General features: G+C 51.7%; 1 protein-coding gene across 3 annotated transcripts; it reads left to right on the top strand.

The window, feature by feature from the left end:
- Window positions 1–15: 15 nt before the first annotated feature.
- Window positions 16–25,520, top strand: zfyve26 (zinc finger, FYVE domain containing 26). Of its 3 annotated transcripts, none has more exons than XM_067242859.1 (41): window positions 16–83; window positions 694–1,033; window positions 1,344–1,419; window positions 1,637–1,720; window positions 1,888–2,383; window positions 2,704–2,828; window positions 4,938–5,102; window positions 5,261–5,349; window positions 5,884–6,029; window positions 6,228–6,428; window positions 6,536–7,120; window positions 7,466–7,621; window positions 8,001–8,149; window positions 8,625–8,868; window positions 8,991–9,251; window positions 9,355–9,474; window positions 10,709–10,879; window positions 11,215–11,451; window positions 11,653–11,758; window positions 12,301–13,136; window positions 13,889–14,088; window positions 14,290–14,394; window positions 14,626–14,748; window positions 15,136–15,309; window positions 15,571–15,820; window positions 16,373–16,468; window positions 16,783–16,967; window positions 17,400–17,536; window positions 17,725–17,753; window positions 17,979–18,115; window positions 18,478–18,698; window positions 18,802–18,949; window positions 19,118–19,327; window positions 20,280–20,495; window positions 20,777–20,974; window positions 21,703–21,911; window positions 22,116–22,281; window positions 22,605–22,664; window positions 22,880–23,062; window positions 23,159–23,209; window positions 23,464–25,520. In XM_067242859.1, exons 2-41 carry the CDS (start codon window positions 792–794, stop codon window positions 23,674–23,676), a joined length of 7,800 nt encoding a protein of 2,599 aa, XP_067098960.1. In that variant the 5' UTR covers window positions 16–83; window positions 694–791; the 3' UTR covers window positions 23,677–25,520. The 3 variants fall into 3 exon arrangements, with proteins under 3 accessions (XP_067098960.1, XP_067098959.1, XP_067098962.1); XM_067242858.1 differs by having other exon boundaries at window positions 17,976–18,115; XM_067242861.1 differs by having other exon boundaries at window positions 17,976–18,115; window positions 23,166–23,209; window positions 23,464–23,644.

Raw genomic sequence — 25,520 nt, 5'->3', positions numbered from 1 at the left:
TGTCTGAAGCGCTGAACTAAACAGTTCGATATAGACGAATAAAGGGACAAGAAAGACGATAGATGCACTTTGACAAAGATTAAGTACGTGTATTATAGTAGTGTTTTTATTGTAACTGGCGAGGTATGTATTTGGCGGATTTTGCATCAACTGCCAGCATGGAAATTAGTTTTGTACTGCCTGTCCCTGATAATTATCTCACTAGCTAGAGCAGCTAGCTAGGTTAGCTAGTAGCTGTTGGTCCTGGAGTTACTTGTCGTATACGTCTTTGTCATTGCTGGCTGTCAGCTACTGTAGTTGGCGACTTTAAATTAAATGTTTCCCTAATGCTAGCGTATTTTAAATTTCTGTTATTAAGTTACTGTCTTTGCAGATTTAGATACGCGCCTGTTGTTGACAGCTTGTAAACTAGTCAGTCTAACTAGTTGCACGTATGAATCGCTATGTTTACCAACACTATCAACTCCTTGAATGAGCTAGACATGCTCATTCAATCTTTATCTACCCTCGTCCGACCGTTGCTCTTTGGGTAGCGTGTTTGTTAACTGTGGAACTGTGTTCTGTCTCAATCAATTTCAAGGAAACAATCAAAATGTCAATATTTGTGGACGTTGTATTGTTATTGGAGGCGTAAGGTTTTATTCACACCGTTAGAAACATGTAAAGTATTCTTCTGTTTTGTATACGTTTTAGATGATGCAAGATCAAGACTGTCCGTGACAAAGCATTGTTTTGGGGAAGGCTTGATACTTGCTGTGTGCAGTGAGTGAGTGACTCCCCAGACAGCAGTCATGCACCCCTGGGGCCGAGAGGCAGAGAGCTCCCTCCAGGACCTGCTGGGTTACTTCACCCGCTGCCTTCATCATGGGGAGTGGGAGCTGGCTGCGGCCTGTGTTCCCCAGCTGGCTGCCTCCTCTGGAGGTCTCTCTTCTTCTCCTTCTGGAGAACTCTCTTCTTCTTCATCTTCCGGAGAACTCTCAGAACAGCTACGGGATATAGTCAAGGCCATCGTCTGCCATCCCTACCTTCTGGCGTGAGTTACTGATGTCTGTTTACAAACCCTTACGGAAGCTGTGTAGCAGTGCAAAGCTGTGCCGTGAGAGAATGCGCATTGTTTTGTATTTACATTCATTCCTCCCTGCAGGCTTGTCTCCCACATAAACCAGCAGTGTCAACAGTTGTTTGGTGTTTCACACGATAAGACCATGTTATTGTCCGCCCTTGCGTCTGGTATCCTCTGTGCGTCTATGTTTTGAGTGACGTGCTCGACAAGTGAGGGGATGCTGATGATGACATGAGATCTGGTCAGCCGCCTTCTCACAGTGTATTTGCTTTGCCTCTAGATGGGAGACAATGGGCAGTCCTCACCGGCTGGCTTGGCTTTGGCTCCAGGTTTTGGAGACATGGACAAAAGATCAGGTATGCTGTGGGTGTGAGGGGGTGGGGAGGTATGGGGTGAGGGGGGGGGGGGGGTGAGAGGGAGTGAGGAGGGAGGGAGGGAGGAGGGAGGGAGGGAGGAGGGAGGAGGGAGTGAGAAAGGTGTGAGGGGTAGTTTTTATTTTTGACCTTTGAACACAATGGAAACCTTGCTGTAGTAACAACCACAGTGGCCCTCCTCCTCCATGGTTGCGTGCAGGTTCCAGTGAAGATCAGGACAGAGCTGGAGTTCCTGTTGCTGCTGGAGGAGCTGGGAGACAACGTTCCAGACGCCACTCTCAAGGTGCTCCCTTTTCCTTCAATAAACACAGACTAACAACAGGATACTCTGGATAATAGGAGTTTATAAGACTATGGAGTGAGCCATGTGCTACTTCCAACTTGTCACAACCAGAAGCCTTTTGAAATCATCTTCCTAATTTTTCCCCCTCTTTCTCTCTTATCTTTCAGGAATTGCACGCGGCGTTCTTAGACAGCCAGTCGGAGAGAAAGGGACCCGAGGCGTCAGGGACGGAGTGTGGTCTGGGCACTGAGGTGGTGTCATGCCTGGAGGCCTTACTGGAGAGGAAGAGGCCAAGACTGGCCCGGGCCCTCGCCCTGGCCCTCCAGGGGCCTCTGGGAGAGGCCCGGGCCCACGGGGACCCCTCCCACACCTTTATCCGCTACCTGACAGCCAGAGTTGGGAAGCCGGAGAAGAGAGAGGGCTGGGCGGAGGAGGTCTGCTCCCTGCTGGCTCTGATGCCGACCCCCTCGGAGCAGGGAGGCGGGGCCCAGATGGAGGCGCTATGCGAGGCCCTCTGGGCGGCCAGGAACGGACCCCTGCGCGAGGAGCGGGTCCTCAGCTCGCTGTTCAGGCCGCACAGCCACACCGCCCTCTCCCTCTACTGCTCCACTGCCCTCCGGCTGCAGCGAGACCGCCTGCTCCGCGATGCGCCCGCCACACACGGTGAGACCCCGGGCTCGCGCAGGGTCGATGATTAACCAATGCTGACTGCAGTGTGACAGCCCTCGTGGGGTGACGCAGCTGTGGCGAATGAGGAAGTGGGTTTTGATGGTGTGACAGTCGTTCCCAACGCTTAATGTCAGCGCTTTCTGTCACACTTCAGTATTGAGCTCCTGTGGTTGCGACAGCTTTGCAAGTTGTTGATTATCATAACAGGATAAAACTTAAGTTTCCTCCCTACCCTTTTAACACTGAGACTAAGATAACGCTCTTAAATCTTATTACATAATCTTTCCATCCCATAATTTCCCTCCACACCTCAGAGGACCTTCCTGAAGCAGAGAAGCTGCTCCTCAGCTTATGTTGCCACGGTGATCGTCCATCAGCATGGAAAACCATTTATTTTGAGTGTCTGAGCAGTGGCAAGCACTTCCTGGAGCAGGTGTTGGTAAGTTCCTGTCTGTCTGTTACATTTATTCATTTAGCAGATGCTTTTATCCAAAGCGACTTCCAAGAGAGAGGGGCAGCAGAGTTTCAGACCTAGGGACCAGATAAGGCTCCATTTATACCTGTTATGAGTTTCAAGTTTCAGATTTAAAGTCTTATTATCAGTTGGAACAAAGACATGTACATTGGGATTCTTTCTCTTGTTCCTCTTGACTTCTACCTAGCGGTCTAACCTAAATCCTAAAATACTCTATATCTTAGTTAAATAAATAAATAAATAATATAAATATAATCATACACCTATGTGAGATAACATTCCTATAAACATTATAAAATATATAAATACAATAAACAAGAAATAAAATATATGATACAAAATATAATAAGCTGTGAATATTAAAGATCCTGTAAAGTGGACCTGGAAACGAGTATTAAGTTCGCCACACCACAGAATAATGTGTTATTAACTACCCATCCAAATTCGAATGAAAAAATAACAAGTATGTTGAATTAGGCTTTGAAATCGTGAAAAAATCAGCAGTCTTCTCTGCTTGAGACTGGGGGGGCGTGTCGCCTGAAGGAGCTGAAGCTCCGCCCCTCGCTGCCTAGTGCCTACCTCCGACCCAGATAATGGACGCTATGTCAAGCCGAACAAAACCGTATAGAATTAGAATGTATTTGTTCAATAAGTGAAACATACAGATGCATATAAATGAAATGTTCCCCTGAGCTGTAACAGTAAAAATGAACACCAGAGACAGCAGACAGTGAGCTCTCCAACTAGGCTACTTCTAACACAGCTACCATTTCACCAAAATACCATCATTATACACCGAGTAGCCTAATATCAATTTAGCGGTTTGCACTAACTCATAGCAGAGATACCTCTGGAAATGTTATCTAGTATAATTATAACAAGCACACAGAACTGAGTGATGAACTACTGGTGGCGGTGGATGGTCCAGGTGAGACTGGAGGATGAACGGCCGGAGGGGCGATGCTCGGTACGGCTCCGCGCTGTAAGAGAAGCCGTGTGTTGGTGAACCCCGTCTGTCTCTGGTCCATGTTAAAACTGTCCGCCGTGAAATGGTCAGTGCAGAGGCGGCTGTTGGAGTTTATCCGAAGCTTTCCATGAGCGTGGCTCTTCACAAAATCAATCCACCTATTTTGCCTTTCATTATCAATAGTGAACATAAATGGCGTTGCAGCGCAGCTGGAGTTCTTGCATCCAGGGAAGATGCAGTTGCGGGTGGTGGGAGACATCCTGAAGCTAGCTAGCTAGCTGATGTAGGCTACAATAACAGTACAGCAGGAGGAGCCATTCAGTGATCTGACGTAGATAGGGCAAAATGACGTAGATAGGGTATTTTTTGGCTCCGCCCATTAAAACCTGATCTGAAAACGGAAGAGAAACTGTTCTTCGGTTTACATTTACATTTTACATTTTACATTTATTCATTTAGCAGACGCTTTTATCCAAAGCGACTTCCAAGAGAGAGCTTTACAAAGTGCATAGGTCACTGATCATAACAACAAGATAGCCACAAAACATCGCGAGTAGCCAAAACATGAAGCACACATTGTGAACAACCAAAGTAAGTGCCAAAGGGAAGAACCATAAGAGCATGTAGTTAAACAAGTTACAATTAAACAACATGAACCGCTATAAGTGCAAGTGTACCTGTGGAAAAAGCAAGCAACAATAATAAAAACAATATATCACAGCGAGTACAAAAATTTAAATCAGTTACCGCTAACCACAAGAGCAACAAGTCTCTAAGCAAGAGTCATTGTGATCCTTGAGGAAACTAACATCGGGTCAAGCGAACCATTCCTAAGTACCGTTGTACTCCCGGAACAAGTGCGTCTTGAGCCTTTTCTTGAAGGTGGAGAGACAGTCAGTGTCTCTGATGGAGGTGGGGAGTTGATTAACTCCACATTTCAGTGTGACAAAGTTTTAGCGCTTTGCACATGCTCTCAGGAACTCATTTCACATGTATATAATGTACTTAGAAGCAAAACATGGAATTTTTTTTACAGGATCTTTAACTATATTGGATAAAGCATGTACATAAAAGACTCCTGTAAAGCCAGTGGTCCCCTGCTCCAGGTCACAGCTCTGGACTTGGTCCGACGAGAGGACTTCCCCAGGCTGCAGGACCTGCTGAGGGGGGAGTTCCAGCCCCTGTCCCGCCTACTACTGCTGCTGGCCTGGACACAGTGCCAGAGTCTGGACTCAGCTCACACCTTGCTCTCCATCCTCCACCACAACCAGGTGGGGCCAGACCCTTGTCCAGAGTCCCCAAGCCCCATTCCTCAGGCCCCTTGCCTGCCTGAGTCAATTTCCCAATGCCCCCATGTTGCTTTACCCTTGTGGTCAGACCACTTCCCCATGTCCATGTCTCATGTCTTGGCTGGGATGTCTGTTCTCAGGCCCTGGCCAGCGACTCTGTCCTGAGGGAGTTTGCAGACGTGCTGTTCTCCCAGCTCAGGGTCCTCCAGTGGTGTGTTCTGAACAAGCCGTGAGTCCATGCTCTATCTCTTTTTAAGGGATTTCCAAAACAATGATGTTCTGGAGTTTTTCAGTACAGTGTTTCCCCTACCATTATATTAGGGGGGCGCCCTGCCCCGCCCCCCCAACGGCCCCCCCCCCGCCCCCCCTGGAAGGTCAAGTAAATCATTTTTATATATATTTTTTAATATATATATATATATATATGTTTTTTATATAGTGCCAGATCTCAAAATAAGTCATTTAAGGTTACCTTTATATATATCTATAAAACAGGTCTATAGCTTGCTCTTTTATTAAACAAACTAAATGGCCTCATGTTATTCCTCTTATTTACACGACATCATGCCATTTCTGTCTCTACATGGTCGCCACAAAAGCTGTAAACCTAGGGGAAACACTGCAGTGTTATCGTAGATGCTACAAATCCTGTTCCTCTTCCCTGTTGCTGTGTGATATCAGAGAGGTCCTAGTTGTTTCTGGTGTTAATGCAGCTAATCCTCAGCCTCTTTCTTCTCTCCTGTGTGCGTCTGTGTGGGAGCAGAGGGATCCCCCAGGAGGCTGTGCTCTCCCAGCTGCACTCGCTGGACACCCACTCCGCCCTGCACGTCCTCCTGTCCCTGACCCCCCTGGCCCGCTACGAGGAGCGCAGGGTCCTGGAGCTGCTGCAGCCCACGCCCTCGGGAGCAGGTCTGCTCTCCTCGCCCCCCACCTGCCGTCTCCTCTCGTCTTCTGACATCGCTCTAGAAACTCTCTCACATCTCTAGAAATCCTCAAAAATCTCTGTTAACTTCTAATAGATTTCTGTTGATTCTCTGGAGACTGGTGGTTCTAGTATGTCTCGGTTGATTCTCTTTGGTGACCGGTTCTTTCCTTCTCCCCTTCCAGAGGAAACGGACACCTTGGTTGCCCCCAGACTGGCCGCCCAGAGGAACGTTGTTCTGTTCCAGGGGTTCTGCGCCATGAAGTACGCCCTGTATGCCCTCTGTGTGAACGCTCACAGGTCCGGCACCTGTTTGGATTGCGAGGGCTCGCCACAGTTCCCCGAGTCAACCGAGGGCCAACTCCAGCCTGCAGCTCCCTCAGAAGGTACCGCCAAGTCTTGAACCAATCCCACATTGGTTTCATTTCAGTCCCTGCACCTGTTTGTCTTGCTGTGGTTAGTTATTTTTTGTTTCTTTCACTTCCTTGTCCAGGCTGTTTGGCACAGTTCCAGCACTTCCTGTCTGAGTGCCAGCTTTACCTGGAGGCCCTGCCTGCCATGTTCCGCCTGGAGCTCCTGGAGAACATCTTCTCCCTCCTCTTCCTCTCCAGCACCGACTTCACTCCCCAGAACCAGAAGGAGACCCCTACCGGACCTGGCGTGCCAGCAGAAGGTTTGCAAGCTCTGGGGAGCAAGGAAGTGGGGAAAAATGGCACTGGAGGAGCCAAAACCAAAATGGCCACCCAAGAGGGCGACTCCAGGGAAAGGTGGGAGCCAGATTTCCCGTCTGCGGCCCAGCACGGCTGCCTGGACCTGGGCCACTTGACCCGGGGTTGCCCAGGCTTCCTGGTGGACGTGCCAGCGATGGAGGGTTTCCTGAAGCTGCTGCGGCAGGGGCTGGAGGGTGTATGTGTTTTGGACCAGCGGGCGGGCCAGGAGCAGGCCGAGGTGGCGGAGGGCCTGGGCTGCTCGGTGACAGCCGAGACGTTCGGAGCGCGTCTGCAGAGACTCTCCAAGCACACGGCCGAGGCACAGTGGAGGCTACAGATCATCACCAGCAACCAGACCGCTGGCAGGGGTGAGTCACAGGAGAGTGGAGACTGGTGGTGATTGACAGCAGACTGAGAGTCTGACAGTGGTGAGCGACACCAGACTGGGAGATAGTTGGAGTGTGGTGTCTGTGGGCAGGGTCCGAGCTGGGTCTGGTACGTGACATGTGAAACGACGCGGTTAGTAGGTGTGAATGTCAGTCTGTACACAGGATGTCAGTGTGATCACAGTTTGTTCACAGTGTATGAATGTGTGTACAGTGTATGAATGTGTGTACAGTGTATGAATGTGTGTGTGTTCAAAGTGTGTGAATGTCAATGCGTACACGGGTCATGAAGGTGTGAGTGTGATGAGGCCCTGTTGTCGTCCCCAGCCCCAGACAGGCCCCCCCAGGCCAAGGCCGGCCCGCGCCCTGCCCCCCTTGAAGGGCAGGGCGGCAGCCGCTCCTCCCTGAGGAGGCGCAGGAGACCCGGGAGGCACCCGTCCTCCACAGAGCACCTCAACGGGGAGCTGAGCCCCAGCACCTCAGGTACCTCAAACACAACTGGCTCTGTCACGGCCAAACCAGCATCACTAAGACGGCTGAATATCAACACATCAAACTGTGTTTTTTTTTTTATATTATTTTTATTAATATTATTATTACTTGTCAGTGTGTTCTTCTTCATCACTGTTGTCTCCTCAGTGGCTGTCATGAAAGAAGGATATGATCAAATGTTATCATGATAATACCGTCAATTATAACAGTATGTTTTTAATGTCATTCAATGTGTCGTGTTATATTCATGTTGTGTTGATTTATGATGATGTGGTATTTTAGATAATGTGAGATGAAAATGTTGTTGTGAAATTGAAGAAATAATCATAGTGAATTAAATAATAATAACTGAATGTGACTGTTCTGTCAGACGGCTGTGTGGCCGGGCCGGGGTGCGTGGAGAAGGAGGAGAGTGTGTGTAGCGGTGCCCACAGCTGGCTGGTCCCTGCCATGCTGTCCCCCCCTGAGTCTCTGCTCGTCTCCTGCATCCGTCGGGGGAACTTCATGGAGGCCCATGAGGTTAGCACAACTGGTAATGTTAGCACCAGGCTAGCAGGACTGGCAATGTTAGCACCAGTCTAGCAGGACTGGTTGTGTTAGCACCAGGTTAGCGGGACTGATAATTTTAGCAACAGGCTAGCAGGACTGGTAAAGTTAGCACCAGGCTAGCAGGACTGGTAATGTTAGCACCAGTCTAGCACGACTGGCAATGTTAGCACCAGGCTAGCACGACTGGCAATGTTAGCACCAGGCTAGCAGGACTGATAATGTTAGCACCAGGCTAGCAGGACTGGTAATGTTAGCAGGACTGGTAGGGTTGACCGATAGCGTTTGCACCAGTTTAGCAGAACTGGTCGTGTTGGCATGAACAGTTGTGACATTTTTAGGGAGAATATGGTAGAATATCTGCTGCTGTAAAAAAAGAAAAAAAAGAAAAAAAAAAGTGAACTAAGCGATGGCATACAAATAGAGCCCCTCCTCTCTTCCTGTGAAGGTGGCCACCATGTTCGCCCTGGAGGGGTCGTCTTGCTGCGGTGAGCTGGTCTTCATGGAGCGCTACAAGGAGGTTCTGGTGGAGCTGGGCCGCGTGGAGCAGAAGATCGAGAACCAGTCGCTGTCGTCCTCGTCATCCTCGTCGGAGGGGCTGGGAGCGGTGGGGGCCGCAGCAAGTGGGAGGAGCCGCCTGGGGAGCAGTGGGCGCTCCACCTTGCAGGCCATCGGCAGCGCGGCTGCAGCCGGTAGGTACCGTGCCACAACCCTGTCAGGGGGAGGGAAACCATGCAGGGGAAAGACACTCATGATAGGTGGTATTGAAACTGTCTTTGTGTGTTTCTGTGTGTGTGTGCCTCTGTCTCTACAGGCATGGCCTTCTACTCCATCTCAGACGTGGGTGAGCGTCTGCTCAGCACCACGGCCCACCCGGTCCCCTGCCTGGAGGAGGGTTACTGGCTGGGCCTGCCCCCCGGGCCCTGCCCCCGCCTGCTGCCCCTGCTGGAGGAGCTCAGCCCCTCAGCCATGGCCGCCTTCGACCTGGCCTGCTGCCACTGCCAGCTCTGGAAAACCTCCCGCCAGCTGCTGGACACGGCTGAGAGGAGGCTGGGCTGCAGCCTAGAGGCCCGAGGTGAGGTCAATTCTCTCTCCCTTTATAACGTCGAACCGGGGAGTGACTGGTGCAATTTCCCCGTCTGACCCTAACCCTAACCTCTGACCTCTGCCCTCCTCAGGGCTGAGAGTGGATCCCAGAGTGCCTCACCCTGAGGGCGTCCGGGGCTTCCCCATGGTCCTGCAGCAGTTCAGCAAGATCCTGAATCACGCAGCCAGCAACAAGGGCCCAGCCATGACAGGTGAAACAAAGACTTCACTTGTAGAGTGTTGAACTGTGACACTTTACATTAAGGCTACATTAATCAGGGTTCATACAAGGTACTTGAAAAGTGCTTGAATTATTTAAAGACAATATATATGAATTTTCAAAGTAATTTTGAAGTGTTCATTAAAAAAAATAAAAATACAGTCTTTTCGCTCAAAATTAATTCCTCAGCCCACCCCCCCCTCCTGCTAATTTAATTAAAGCACCATCAGTTTTTTTTCTGGCATTCTTTGGTATGCGTTAAAGCATATGATCATGCTCTCAATTCATTTAAATGTTTTTCAAGCACGATAAGAGCCAAAGTAGAAATCAATTCGGTTCTGAAGAAGCAATGTCTGAAGCGGCATTCTTTGCACACACACCCGACTCACACACACACCGAGAGGAAAGCCGCTTCTTCTCAGACACTGCGCGCCAGTACCGTATTGATTAGGCCTACTTGAGGACGAAACAGAAAATGGTCAAAATGACAATTGTTGGCGAGTATCCTCGTAAGCACAGTCTTAAATGAGTTTCAAAGTCTTAAATGAAGGTGAAGAGCTGGAAGACAACCGGAATTGTGTCAGATCCACGACATGTGCGTCAGGTCTTAAAGAGACGGCTGTCTAATAAACCCACTGCTGTCCGTCTCATTAATGTTAATCAAAGAACAAAAGAAAAAGAGAAAATCACTCGCTGCTCTTGATTGAATAACATTTGTAGCTTTAATAAGGATCAATTTAAAGTAAAATAAGTATATGTTTGATACATGAGATCTCTGCTTGTAGTCCTTGAAAGTCCTGGAATTTCATACAGTATCTGTACGAACCCTGAATAATGCAACTACACAGCAATACCTAGAGCAACAGCTTTGGTTGTTATTGTAACCTTAATGTAAAGTGTCCTCCTTGTTTGGGTCTAAACTGTAGGATATAGTGGTCCTCATGTCTGTTTCATACATTTTGATGTAGTCACTGGGTTGTGTGTGTGTGTGTGTGGGGGGGCATGGTAGGGGTCAAGATCAAACATCCTACCTGACAATTGTTGGAAAGGAGATACCAGAGTCAAAGGTTCTCCTCCATGTGTAGAAGGTTCTGGAGAGACCAGAGTGTCTAACCAGTCTCTCCATGTGTAGAAGGTTCCGGAGAGACCAGAGTGTCTAACCAGTCTCTCCATGTGTAGAAGGTTCCGGAGAGACCAGAGTGTCTAACCAGTCTCTCCATGTGTAGAAGGTTCCGGAGAAGAGCAGGTGGTGGCGGGTCCATTCGGCTGCTCCATCCAGGAGGCTCTACTGAGCTGCCACCCGGTCCTGAGTGAGGAGGGCATCGCGGGCTGGCTCGGCCTCTCCCAGCGCCTGGAGCTCACCCTGCCTCCCCTGGCCTCGGCCACCGACGCCCCAGGTCAGCCCTGCACCCTCTGAACGCTCCAGAACCCTCCATCCTTAGGGAAGGATCCCTGCATGTCTAGTCACAGGGCTCATCTTCAGCAGTAGTGATATTAATATGAATTCATTTAACATTTAATATAAAAAAACTTAAAGTGTAAGTATAGGTGTGTAACTGTATAGAATAATGTGTTTTCCGTCTAACTATAAATCATAATATATGATGTGTTCTCTGTCCAATGTTATAATATTATATAATGATCGCCTGATTAGCTGTGTAGAAGTATATAGTGGTTGCATGTCTGGTGGTATGCTAACACCAGGTGTCTCTCCCCTCCGATTGGTCCGTAGCGGAGGCCCGTGTGGGCGGGGCCGTGCTGGCGGCGCTGGTGGAGCAGGCCGGCCTGAGGCCCTCGGAGCTGGACGCCCACCCGGTACGCACCGCCATGAAGCAGCTGCTGCGCTCCCTGGACCAGCTGTGCCCCTTCGAGCCCGACGGCGTCCCCGCCAGGCCCGACTACATGCGCAGCTTCCTGGACTACGTCAACGTGCTGACGTCCGTGCTGGTGCGCAGCCTGGGCTCCGAGGGTGAGTGGTCCCTGCCGGAGGAATGCCCTCCTGTAGGTTTACACTTCAACCCTGCTCCTGGAGAGATGCCTACAGGAATGTAGAACTCCTGGCACAGGGTTGGAAAGCCTTGGTCTAGACAGGAGGCTGGATCTAACTGCCTCTCCCTCTCTCCTCTCCTCCTCCCCTCCCTCTCTCCTCTCCTCCTCTCCCCCCTCTCAGACCAGAGCGTGGAGGTGAAGCTGGGGAACCCCCTCCTGGTTCTCCTGCAGGCTCCCTCCCAGCTGCTGTCTCACCTGCTGTTTGAGAGGCAGGTTTCCCCTGACAGGTAGGAGACACAAATCCAGTCCTATCAGGCCTTAATGGGATAGCCCTTTGTAGAAGATAAGTCACTATCAGCACCAATAACCAACCTAAAACCCCAGAGAACAAAAATGGAAAAACTCCCCAAAAAGAGAGAGAAGAAATGGAAGAAACCTCGATAGGGTTAATTCAGTCCCTTCTCCAGAAACTAAACAACACCCTGTTAAGCCCGTCATACTCTAGTCATTAGCATTGACCCCTAACACAGATCAGTGAATTGAATAGAAATTTCTAGTGATTAACTCTTTACCACAGCAGGCCTGGGGGCAGAGACGGGACAGTCATGAGTTCATAGTTCATTATGTGTTTCTGTGGTTGCCTCCTTCTCGTAATTTCTGTTGGAATCTCTGAGGGTTTAGGTGGAATGTTGTGTGCTGGTCTGTGGACAGCTGTGAAGCCCTGAGTAACACTGCTTGCAAAAAATGGCAATATGAGTACAACTTTATTTTATGTGTATCTTACCATTTTTGTGTGTGTGTCTGTGATTGCGTGTGTGTGTGTCTCCAGGCTGCTGTCTCTGCTGCAGCAGGAGGGCCTTCGTCTGAGCGTCCAACAGGTGGTGCTGGAGCGCTGCTGTGAGGCCCTGCCCGTCTGGTCGTGGGGCCCCGGGGCCGGAGGGGAGACCGGCGAGGGCGGCCCGGGCGACAGGGCCGTGTTCGGGGCGGCCAGCCTGGAAGAGCTCCTCACCCAGCACGCCCAGGAACACCTGACCATGCTGGGCCTGGCAGAGGCCCCGTCAGACGCCAGCTCTGGGTCTGAGTCCTCACCAGAGGAGATCACGGCCTCCCCTACCAGCCTGTCCTCCTCCCCACCCCTTTCCTCCACTCCAGCCCCCTCCTCCTCGTTCCTCCTCACGCCGTCCTCCCTGTCCTTCCTGAAGTCCCGCTCCCCTCTCCTGGCTGCGCTGGCGTGCCTGAGCGCCAGCCGTGGGCGCGGGGCGGCCCGGGCACCTCCGTCCGGCTGGTCCGGGTTCTCTTCCTACTTCAGCGGGCGTAAAGAGGTGGCGCTGGACGCCGAGCAGATCTCCCGGGAAGCGGACAGCCTGCTGAGAGAGTTCCCCATCCTGCGGGCCTACCTCCAGACCATGGCCCAGCCTGTGCTGGGGGAGATGCCCGTGGGGGAGGAGGCGGGACTGGGCGCCACCCTCTGTGGGAAGCCCCTGGCAGGCCTGCTGCTGTCGGGGCTCCAGCCGGGCGGGGCGCAGGCGGTGGCGGCCCAGGCCTTCCAGCAGGCTCTGTCCTCGGGGGAGCTGCGCCGGGCCCTCAGCCTGCTGGAGCTGTACAGGCTGGACGTCCAGGAGGGGGCGCTGAGGGACCGCCTGCTGGCTTGTGCCGCACTGGAGGGTGAGAGGACCTGTCATCACCGCGGCAACGAGGCGGCACAGTATTGAATACGGATTGAAGTATAGGGTTGGGGTAGACAGAGAAAAAATAATTTCTATTAAAATTAGTGTATTTCTTTCCATTTGAAGCAAATAGCATGAATTCTTGTTTAATAGTCTAAAGTCAGAATTGCAGTTGCAATCAGTTGCATCTAGATGGAATTTAACTTTTCCGGATTTTCCACTTTAATCACAGAGAAGTACCTAAGACAAATTGCATAACTCAGTAAACAAAGCAATCAATCTTATCACAGGTAAGATAAAGCATGTAAGGCATGTGAAAATCATGTAGAATTGTGAGCAATTTTGACTTGAGATTAATAAACTTGGTGCCATAAATCATATTATTCAATAGAAAAAGTTAAATAAATGTTTTATTAACATGTAAACGTAACCTCCATAATCTCATTCCCTGTCCAACGTAATTTATGGCTCCTGCTAACTCCATCTCTCTCTCTCTCCCTCCATGTCTCTCTCCCTCCATCTCTCTCTCTCTCCCTCCATCTCTCTCTCCCTCCATGTCTCTCTCTCTCCCTCCATCTCTCTCCCTCCATCTCTCTCTCCCTCCATGTCTCTCTCCCTCCATCTCTCTCTCCCTCCATGTCTCTCTCTCTCCCTCCATCTCTCTCTCCCTCCATCTCTCTCCCTCCATGTCTCTCTCCCTCCATCTCTCTCTCCCTCCATGTCTCTCTCCCTCCATGTCTGTGAGTCCAGACGGGGCTGGTGGCGTGGTGCAGCTGCTCCGTGTGCAGGACCCTGGTCTGAGGGGCCGTGTGGCCCTGCAGGGCCTCCAGCTGTGGCCCCTGGACGGCTGCCTGGACCTGCTGGAGTTCTGCCTGAACGAGGCCCACCTGCCCCCAGCCCTGAGGAACGACCTGGAGCTCCGCAAGAGCGAGCTGGACGTCTATCGTTTGGTATAAACACGTCTATGTACTTTATATGTTACTTTGGATAAAAGCATCGTTTATATTAAGAAAATATATAATAATGGAATGGAATGCATATGTAGTACGTTATCTCTAAGACCATATACATATGTAGACTATCTGGAAACAGACTTTGAATGTGACCTGTTAAGTGTTATGTTAACCTCTTCTACTGTTGCCTCCCTTCAGATGTTGAACCTGCAGCCCCCGTTGCCATGGGAAACGTGGCAGGATGTGAGGTCGTCATCGAAACAGGACCCTGAATCTGTGCTGGCTATGATGCTGGCGGCCAGGGTGGGTGCCAGTGCTCTGTTACCCCCTTCTCTGATACATCTGTGTGTGTGTGTGTGTATCTGACGTGTGTGTGTGTATCTGACGTGTGTGTGTATCTGACGTGTGTGTGTGTATCCGACGTGTGTGTGTGTATCCGACGTGTGTGTGTATCCGACGTGTGTGTGTATCCGACGTGTGTGTGTATCCGACGTGTGTGTGTATCCGACGTGTGTGTGTATGTGTGTCCTGCAGGAGTTCTCTCTGTGTGACCGCTGGCTGCAGATGTATTCGGGGTCGGAGCAGCTGACCCTGCAGCTGAGGACAGAACACCTGCTGCACTTGCTGGAGCAGGGACACACACAGCAGGCCTACCAGGTGAGAGGAGAGCAGAGCTGGGTACAGATGAGGAAGGTACATTGTCTGGTTCATATGGGTGTGTAGACTGCACCTATGACCAATCAGAGCACAGATGTTTCTAAAACCTGCCCAGTAGCTACTGGGCAACATGTACAGGTACATGAGGCTGAGCGGTGAGGGAGTCGGGCTAGTAATCTGAAGGTTGCCAGTTCGATTCCCAGCCGTGCCAAATGACGTTGTGTCCTTGGGCAAGGCACTTCACCCTACTTGCTTCGGGGGGAATGTCCCTGTACTTACTGTAAGTCGCTCTGGATAAGAGCGTCTGCTAAATGACTAAATATAAATATATATGTATCAGCATGTGCAGTGAGAGCGTGTTGTCAGAGACCGTGCTCCTGTGTCCAGCTACTCGAGGGCCTGTCAGACACCCTGGGCCTGGAGGTGTGTGAGAGAGCCCTGGACCGACGCCCCGGATTGGCTGCTGGTCACTTCCTGTCCGACTACCTGACGCTACACTTCCAGAGCCAAGTGTCTCCGGCCCGCCAGCGCCACATTCACGCCCTGCACCTGGGCTCCAAGGTCAGTCCTACGCTAACTTGGCACTAGTGCGTCGTTTCAAAATATTGTGTATTTTACCATCCGTAATCCGGCCTCAAAAGTGAAGAAAAGCTCAAGTTGGTACATCTCTCTCCCTCCTCCATCTCCCCCATCTCTCACCCAATCTCTCTCTATCCCCCCCTCACCATCTTCCACTTACCCTTCCATGTTCTCCATCTCCCCCATCTCTCTTCCTCCACCCTCCCTCACCATCTCCCCCCCCCCCCCCCCCCCCCCCTCCAGGTGCTGCTGACCCTGCCCCAGTCGACCAGGCAGGACTACTTCCACCTGCTGGCGGAGCCCCTGCTCATGCTGGAGCAGCTGCTGATGAACCTGAAGGTGGACTGGGTCCAGCTGGCGCTCCGCACCCTCCGCCCCCCTCTGCTGGGCCAGGAGGCGGGCCTGGGCCCCGGGGACGTGGACCGGCTCCTGGCCCAGTACGCCTGCAAGGCACTGGACTTCCCCTACGCCCCCCGAGAGAGGTCACGCTCAGGTGAGGCCTGGCTAGGACCCTCCGTCTGTCATAGGACTAACACCAGGCTGAGGGAAGTCACGCTCAGGCCTAGTACTCTGCCTGTTAATCTAGTACACTCTGCCTGTTAATCTAGTACACTCTGCCTGTTAATCTAGTGCACTCTGCCTGTTAATCTAGTACACTCTGCCTGTTAATCTAGTACACTCTGCCTGTTAATCTAGTGCACTCTGCCTGTTAATCTAGTACACTCTGCCTGATAATCTAGTGCACTCTGCCTGTTAATATAGTGCACTCTGCCTGTTAATCTAGTGCACTCTGCCTGTTAATCTAGTACACTCTGCCTGTTAATCTAGTACACTCTGCCTGTTAATCTAGTACACTCTGCCTGTTAATCTAGTGCACTGTTATGCACTAGATTATAATATAGATTAACATATTAACACTGTTATCTGTTAATCTAACTCGGTCATACAGGTGGAGTCTAGTTGGCACTCTGGGTCTGGTAGGGACTCATACAGGTGCAGTCTAAGCTACAGGTGCTATGATGATCCCCTTTCTCTGCCCCCCCAGACTCAGTCATCAGCCTGCAGGAGGCCCTGTCCCAGTGTCCTGCCCTGGACAGCTGCCCCCCCTCCCCCCGGAGAGAGTCCACCACCTCCTCCTCAGGTGAGACAGCACCTGCTATCCACACAGCTGCTGTACTTCCAACTCAATTGTACCTGAACATTTTGATACTATTTTATAGCATTTTAAGATTCATTTTTACATTGAGCATGTTCGGCCATTTAATAGTATTTCAAACATCGAAATATTGTGTAACGTTTAATATCGGAAGATGTGTTTTAGTATTATGTTTGTTTAGTACTATTTTGTACCACGGTGTAGTATTTGAAATGTTTTAATAGTATTTACACATGTGATAGTATCTGAGCGTGTTCTGAAGTGTTACACAGTGCTGTGTTGCTCCGGGTGGATTTCAGGCAGCACACCCATACACACGCCCTCCTCCTCCTCCGACCGAGGCAAGGAGCAGGGCTCTGCCGGCAGGAGGCAGCGCTCCCCAGCCCAGTTCCAGCCCCCTGACAAGCCCCCCGCCCGCAGAGACTGGGTGCCCGACCCCCAGCAGCACGTCTGCATGGTGTGTCAGCGTGAGAGGTTCACCATGGTGAGTCACCTGGGAGACGACGCCAGCCGGAGACTAGAAAGCACTGAGATTCAAGTTAATGGAGTTAATGTTTTGTGTTCTTGCTTTCTTTTGTCCTCCTGTTTTTCCCTCTCCTCCTATTTTGTCTTCCCTCTTCTCCTATTTTTCCCCCAATTTCTCTTCCCTCTTCCCTCTCCTCCTTCTCCCCTTCTCTCTCCTCCTCCTCCTTTTCCCTCTCCTCCTCCTCCTCCTCCTCCCCTTCCCTCTCCTCCGCCTCCTTTTCCCTCTCCTCCTCCTCCCCTTCCCTCTCCTCCTCCTCCCCTTCCCTCTCCTCCTCCTCCTCGTCCCTCTCCTCCTCCTCCTTTTCCCTCTCCTCCTCCTCTTCCCTCTCCTCCTCCCCTTCCCTTTCCTCCTCCTCTTCCCTCTCCTCCTCCTCCCTCTTCTCCTTGTCAGTTTAACCGGCGGCACCACTGTCGCAGGTGCGGTCGTCTGGTGTGCCAGGCGTGCTCTGGGCGCAGGATGCCCGTGGAGGGGTGTACGGAGGAGGAAGTGCGAGTGTGTGACCAGTGTTACACCTTCTTCCACCCAGAGTAGGTCCCTTCACACCCCCGCCTCGCAGACCCGGTCAGACGTAATAACGCCTTCATCTAGCGGATGCTTTTTGATGGATTTGAACTTAATCTGCTGCCAGTTGCTCTACCCCCTAAGCTGTACCTCATGTGTGTCGCAGTGGTGTGTTACAACTCTTGATTTGTGTTGTTGTGTTTCTTCTCCCTAGTTTGGATGAGGAGCTGGAGGAGGCTGAAGGTAAACACTTCTTCTTCTAACCGGCGTCTGGTCAGGTTTTCTTTCCACCCTGCATGTTCTGGGACTCCTGAAGTGTAACCGTGTCACCTCACCTCTAATAATAAATAATGTGCCGAGTGCTTTATGAATCGGCTCTGTTCCAGGGAGTTGTTTAAATGACGCTCTCGCTCTCTCTCTCTCTCTCTCTCTCTCTCTCTCCACCCCCCACCCCCCGTGGTGAAGCAGTAACAGGCAGCCCCGTGTCTCCAGGGGGGGGAGTGGAGGAGGGGCTGCAGCTGCCCGAGGTCCACCACAGAATGTTCCGCCTCAGCACCGACCCTGCAGAGAACGTGCAGCTGCATAGCGAGTTCTACTATGAGCAGGTCTGGTTCTACTAGGGTTCTACTATGAGCAGGTCTGGTTCTACTAGGGTTCTACTATGAGCAGGTCTGGTTCTACTAGGGTTCTACTCTGAACAGGTCTGGTTCTGAGACCAGGGCTTTGAGCTTCTTTGTAGCAGACTGACCATACCGTATTCAGATTCAGTGTGTGTATTGTAAATCATACTGAAGCAGGTGTATCAAGCAAGCTAGCCAGTGTCCATGTCCTTGATGAATGACATCACCAGACTGACCTGGCCCCTACTCTTCCTGCCTCTCCTTCTCTCCAACTTCCGGTCTCTCCCCCAATCCAACTGACTTCCCATCCCCCTCCTTCATCCTCCTCTTCTCCCCCCCCCCCCCAGGCTCCCAGCGCGTCCCTGTGTGTGGCCATCCTCTCCCTCCACAGCGACCAAATGGCTTGCGGCCACCAGCTGATCGCTCACTGCCGCTCCCTGTCCCGCCAGCTGACCAGCCCCGAGGTGGACGCCCGCCTGCTCACAGACATCATGCGCCAGCTGATCTTCAGCGCCAAGCTCATGTTCGTCACCGTCGGACGCAGCCAGGATCTGGCCCTCTGCGACAGGTGAGGACTGGTGACGTTCTGCCGGGCCCCGTTCTGCGGGCCACGTGCGGTTCCTGCTGTGTTCCCCCGTGCGGGTTCCTGAGCCGCATTCCTCTGTGCGCAGCTACATCAGTAAAGTGGACGTGCTGAAGATCCTGGTGGCTGCGAACTACAAGGACATCCCCTCGCTGGACGACATCCTGGAGACCTCCGCCGTCACGCGCCTGCGCAACCAGCTGCTGGAGGCTGAGCACTACCAGCTAGCTGTAGAGGTGTGTGTGTGTGTGATGTGTATTTATGCATGTTAGGTTGTGTCTGTATGCGGTCTGTGCATGTGTGTCTGTGTGTGTAAACGCTAGAGTTTGTATGAAAGTCAAAGTGCGTGTGCGCCTGTGTGTTTGTGTTCACACCGTGAGACCGCTGCCTCTCTGCTCCTGCAGGTGTCCACTAAGAGCGGTCTGGACCCTGGGGGGGTGTGGCACGCGTGGGGCATGGCCTCCCTGAAGGCCGGGCAGCTCTCCGGGGCCCGGGAGAAGTTCTCCCGCTGCCTGAAGGTTCCCGTGGACCGGAACCAGCTGACCCTGGGCGCGCGCCTGCTGCAGGAGATCGTCCAGCACCTGGAGTCCACCGTCCGACCCGCTCTGACCACGGTACCTCACAGAGCCCCCTCCTTCCACAGAGGTTGCGGAGATACCATGCCTCATTTGGCATTCTTTTTTTTTACATTATGCACTTAACCTTTGAACAGTTAACGTTAACAGTGATTTCCTTTGAAAGTGTTCGAATCGAAAGTGACTCGTAAGTAGTGCATGTCGTAAGTACGGCAGAACGTCGAGGATCAGAAGTGCTGAGTTTGAACATAACATGGGTGGTCCGATCCAGAGAACCGTCTCGCTGCGGTCCCCCTCATCTCACCCGGCCGTGCGTGGGGTCATGTCAGCTTCCCGCCGGAGGACAGGGGCGTCCCCGTCCTCCCGTGTGAACCAGTTACGTAAGTGACTGAAGGTGATCGGTGCTCCAGGTCTCAGGACACAGAGCTGCGGTCTTCAGAGCGGTTCTGTCTCCCTGCCAGGAGAGGCGAGCTCTCCCGCTCTGCTGGGACCAGGAGGCAAGGAAAAGGAAAAGGGAGATTCATCGCCTCGAGGCTTGAAAACACAGCAGTGTTCCTGAGCGGCTTTCTTCTAGGCAGATCATGGATTGGCCCGTTCTGTAGTCGAGCCGCGTCATGGAGAGTTAGCTTTGTGTTTACCGACTTTGAGCGATCGTCCTTGGAGACGTTCTCCTTTTGCAGAAAACGGGACACCAAAAGGGTCCTTTTGATGGACTGAGCTGATTTGCGGGAGGCTTATGTAACGTACCCCTGGCATGTTACACAAGCCTCAGCTTCAGCCTGGTGTCCGGGGGAGTAATGGTGGTTATTGTCTCTTCCTCTCCTCCTTTGTCCTTCAATTTCGACTAATCACGTGGTTTTTGTGTGTGTCTGGGGGTGTTTGTCCTTGTGTTTGTGTGCGCTCCTGTCTCTGTGTGTGTGTGTATGCGCACACGCGTGTGGTCGGCATGTGGGTGTGTGCTCGTGCGTGCTTGTGTGCGTGTGTGTGTCAGCTCCCCAGCGAGGACATCCTGGCGTCCCTGCGGGAGCTGGAGGAGGCTCTGGCAGAGCCGGGGCCACCGGAGTGCCCAGAGGGCCCGGCCCAGCTCAGCCCCCTGCTGCAGGAGAGCCTGCACTACCTGCTGAGCTACGGCACCCACCTGGCCCTGGTCAGCTTCTACATGCGCCACGGTCACACGAGGGAGGCCCTGGCTCACCTGCTGCTCAAGGTCACCCCTCAGATCACATACAGTACTATATACATACTGCATCAGTCTATTTGATCGTTCTATCATTTTCAAATATGATATAATAATATAAGAGTTCAATTATTCATTCATGTATTTCATAATTCAATTCAGAAATATGTTATATATTTGTGTGTTCTTCTAATCTGCTTGTTTGCTCTGTTGGGGAAGTTTGAAATCAAGCATTTCAGTCCAAATGACTCCTCTGTGCTTGTGACCGTAACCCTGTGTGTGTGTGTGTGTGTGTGTGTGTGTGTGAGCAGCAGTGTCCGGAGGAGGTGTTCCTGGAGGGGATCCTCCAGCCCAGTCTGGAGCGCGGCCAGCTGGGGGCGCTGCAGGGCCTGCTGGAGGGGCTGGACCCGGGCCAGGAGGCGTGCGGACGCTACCTCATGGCCTCCTGCCAGCTGCTGCAGAGACGAGGGCACTTCCACACCCTGTACCAGCTGCAGCAGTTCATGATGGTGGGTCTGCACGACTCCTTTTGCACGGTCGATTCGCTTGTCGGACGCTTTCATCCAAAGCTGCGCCCCCTCTCTGCGCTTCCCTGTTGTGTGTTGACGGGTGCAGATGCTCACAATACCGAACGTCTCCCTATCCCCACTCTCCTCCCCACTTCCTCTCCCTATCCCCACTCTCCTCCCCACTTCCTCTCCCCCTCTCCCCACCTCCTCTCCCTCTCTCCCCACCTCCTCTCCCTCTCTCCCTACCTCCTCTCCATCTCTCCCCACCTCCTCTCCCTCTCTCCCCACCTCCTCTCCCTCTCTCCCCACCTCCTCTCCCTCTCTCCCTACCTCCTCTCCCCACCTCCTCTCCCTCTCTCCTCTCCCTCTCTCCCCACCTTCTCTCCCTCTCTCCCTACCTCCTCTCCATCTCTCCCCACTCTCCTCTCTCCCCACCTCCTCTCCCTCTCTCCCTACCTCCTCTCCCTCTCTCCCCACCTCCTCTCCCCACCTCCTCTCCCTCTCTCCCCACCTCCCCACCTCCTCTCCCCACCTCCTCTCCCTCTCTCCCCACCTCCTCTCCATCTCTCCCCACCTCCTCTCCCTCTCTCCCCACCTCCTCTCCATCTCTCCCCACCTCCTCTCCCTCTCTCCCCACTTCCTCTCCCTCTCTCCCCACCTCCTCTCCCTCTCCCGACCTCCCCTAATGTCTCCCTCTCCACCTCCTCTCCCGCCCCCCCCCCCGGCAGGACCACGTGCGGGCAGCCATGACGTGCATCTGCTTCTTCACCCGTGGGGCCCAGTCCTACCTGCAGCTGGGCGAGCAGCAGCGCTGGCTGGTCCGTGCCAAGGAGCACCTGAAGACCTTCCTGCAGGAGCAGCAGGCCCGCGGAGCCGGCCGCAGGAAGTCCACCCTCAACTCCTTCAGGAAGAAGATGTCCTCCAGTGACGTGTCCAGGTGAGGGGGGGAGGGGGGGGGGGGTGGCACAGACTCCCCAAGGGAGATGCAGTGATGTGTGAGGGAGGAGGAAGGAACGTGAGAAGAACAGAGGGAGAGTGAGATGGAGAGAGAGAAAGAGAGTGAGTGAGTGAAAGGGAGGGAGGATGGGTTGGACACCGATGCACTCCAGATTCGAGTCGTTTGTGTGGGCTTCTTCTTCAGACACATGAACACCATTGAGCTCCAGCTGGAGGTGACCAGGTTCCTGCACCGCTGTGAGAACGCGTCCCAGACCGCTGCCCTCCAGACCAGCGCCTCGGCCAGCACCCCCGGGGCCCCATCCACCCTGTTTGGAGGGAGCACCATGAAGATCGACGTGGCCTGCAAGGTTGGCTGGAGGCTCTTCACATTCACATTTACAATTTACATTAGATCCACTTCAGCAGATGTTTTTATTCAAAGCGATGTTCAAATAGCACATTTACGTTACATTCACACAATATAGTAAGTACAGACAATTATGGATTAGAAGTGCATAGTTCTAACAGTATTTCAGTTGTTAGAGCCAAGGAATGGTCTGTATTTACCACACAGTTTTAGATGATAAACTTCACCTGTCGTGAACTCTATCAAGTTTGTGATATGTGGCAGAACACACTTGACATTTGAATAAACATAGTGATTTAAATTACACATTAATTGTTGTTGCAGGTGATGCTCGGTGGGAAGAATATCGAGGAAGGATTCGGCATTGCATACAGAGTCATACAGGTACAGAACCCAGCCCTGTTCTCTATGGTTTGACACAATCTTCCCTCCCTCTCCTCGCTTCCTGTCATCTGCCTCACTTCCTGTTCACTCCTCACTTCCTGTTCACTCCTCATTTCCTGTTTACGTCTCACTCCTGTCCTCTCCCCACTTCTTGTCCAAATCTCACTTCCTGTCCTTTCCTCACGTCCTGCCCTCTCTACCTGTGACATCTCCAGGACTTCCAGCTGGATGCGCTTGCGGTGTACGTGCGTGCGGGCCAGAGGCTGGTGCGCCAGCGAAAGTACGGGGCAGTGCGACAGCTGCTGAAGTGCGTCGGCGAATCGGGCACTGCCACCAAGAGCGACTGTGACGCCATCGTGCTGGGTTGTGTCTCCATCGCCGACAAGGGGCCCACAGACGTGAGTCTCCGCTCTCCTCGTCCTCCCGTTGCTGCATCTCAGAGGGATCGTTCTGATCACGTTTATTTTTCTCCCCCCCCCCCCTCCTTCATTAAGGCTAAAGAGTTGGAAAGTCTCATTCTGGAAACGAAAAGCCCAGAGAACAAGGTATGCCCCCGGTCGATCCGTTTCTCGCAACCTCATTTTCCATCGCATCATTTTCCATGTTATCCATTTCACCTCTGTCCAAAGCCACACAAGCAGCCATACATGCCTAAAGACAAACAGACGAACATAGAAAGTGCTGCTGAAAAACATTCCCCCTCTTAAATCCCCTTACTTTCCACAATTTCCCCATGGTAATGATTTAGGTGCCTATAATCAACATCTGTTTATCTATGTCTATGTCCACCTTCCCCCAGATCAAGGCCTACCTGCAGTGCAGTAAGCTGCGCTCCGCCTACCTGCAGGCGGTGAAGCTGGAGGCGTCGCGGGCCGGCCCCCTGGTGCAGGAGGTCCTCCAGGCCTCGGAGGGCGCCGGAGACTCCGTCATGCAGGGCATCTGTCGCCAGTGGCTGTCGGAACACCAGGACAAGAGCGCCAAGCAGCGGCCCAGCCGGCCCAACGCCAGGTAACACCTTGGTGGAGAACTAATGGTAGAACCAGAAGGAACCAGGTGGAACCTGATGGGATCAGGGAAACGTGCAGATACCCCGGGGGGTGTCTCCTTGAAGGGCCTGTGCTGGGGAGGGTTCCTCCCTCCAGCTGAGACAGGCCATGTCTCTCTCTCTCTCTCTTGGTGAAGTGGCTGAGCTCTGACTGGGCCCAGGGACCCTGGCTCTCCACAGCCACTTGCTGGCCTTTCTGTCTATAGACTGTTCTGCACCGAACCGTACATCTCGGACAGGCCCATTACAGGCTGACTGTGGAACTGTGTTTTCTGTTCTACCTCAGCTAAAAGGGATTCCTGTCAGTAACCGCGAAGCCTCTTAATATACTGTTTGAAACGTGGTACAACGTTTAACCCTTTCTTCTGTCTTTATTTTCCTGTGTGTCGGTCAGTTACACATATTATGGACTGCCAAGTTAGAGAAAATAAGAATTTGTCTGTTGATAGGGGGAATTTATATGAATCCTCCGGCCTTTTGAGGGTTGGATGTGAGTGAGATGAATGGTTTCTGTTTGACGTAATAGAAGTGTTACGGTTTACTTTTGAGCTCTACCTGCCAAAAAGTCTGTCCCTTTACACCAGTCTACCCTCTACATCATCCAACCCCTCTACACTATTCAGAGTACCCTCTACATCCTCCAGCCCCTCTATACCAGTCAGTCTACCCTCGAAAGGGAAACTAGAAAACTCCGTGGACATTTAGCACAAGGAGGAGGGCCTTTCCATAGAGGAAATCATTAAAGCATTTACAAGCAAATAGTTGGATACAGAAAAGGGATCTCATTATCAGGAGGTATCAGATATCTAGAGGTCAACAGACTGTAAGCACATGATGAAACCCTGCTGAGGCTCGTCCATGGTCAGTATTATTAGTTGCGTCATGTCTGTGTGGTGTTTGTATGTTAGAAGGGTTCTGGTGTTCAGCTTATGTGGACGTTCTTTGTGTTTGATATGGTGTCTCAGCCTCCCCTTCAGATCAACTGTGCCAGCATGTGTAGTTTGTTGCTCTGGACTTGCCCATTGTGTGTGAAGGACTTGTCGTGGGAGTTTTGCAAATGCACTTGCCTTGAAACAATCAATGAAGATGTCAAAAAGGGATTACATACCTTGTGTTCTAACCATGGTCAATTTAACAACATGCATACTTATAGTGTTTCTATCTGTCTGCGTATCAATTTTTTACAACGTTGCACATTGTTTCACTACCACTCTTCGCCCAGAATGCCACTTGGCATGTTTCTTCTCACGTAATGTCCTCTTGTAGCGTGTCACCCCGTGTTCCTGGAGCCTTTGTGTCAAGCTGAACTGGAGGTGTCAGTTTGTTGTGGATCTTAATCTGTTTGCAAGCAGAGCCTTATACAGTCTCTGGATCAGGGATGTTTTGTGACAACTAAAGGATGGATGATCGCCAGCCAGTCTCTCATGCACTTAACCTAACCTGACCCCTGAGCTGCTGTTAGATCACTGCCGCACTTTATAATGCTGATACTAGCACACCAGATCCACAGTCTCAAGTCTGAGTCTTACCAGTAAAGACACTATATGGATAGCTTTAAAGTTTTCACTTATTCATGAACAGTTTAGTCAAATGTTCTTTGTTTTGAATTTGGTATTTCTCATAAGGTAACCTTACATTTGACAGGGAACAGGATTAAATATGCTTACATGAAATAAATGTTGACTGTTAGTTTGACTCAATACAGTCGTTAAATTAATAAGAAATGTGAACTAAACTGTTAAAATATTAAAATAACTGTTTCACAGTCGCCATGTTAGATTTATTAATCCACTAATAAAATATGGATTGTG

Source organism: Osmerus mordax, chromosome 9, assembly GCF_038355195.1.
Source record: "Osmerus mordax isolate fOsmMor3 chromosome 9, fOsmMor3.pri, whole genome shotgun sequence".
NCBI classification, from domain to species: Eukaryota; Metazoa; Chordata; class Actinopteri; order Osmeriformes; family Osmeridae; genus Osmerus; species Osmerus mordax.
The sequence above is the reverse complement of the archived record's forward strand: the minus strand, read 5'-3'. Positions and strand labels throughout refer to the sequence as shown.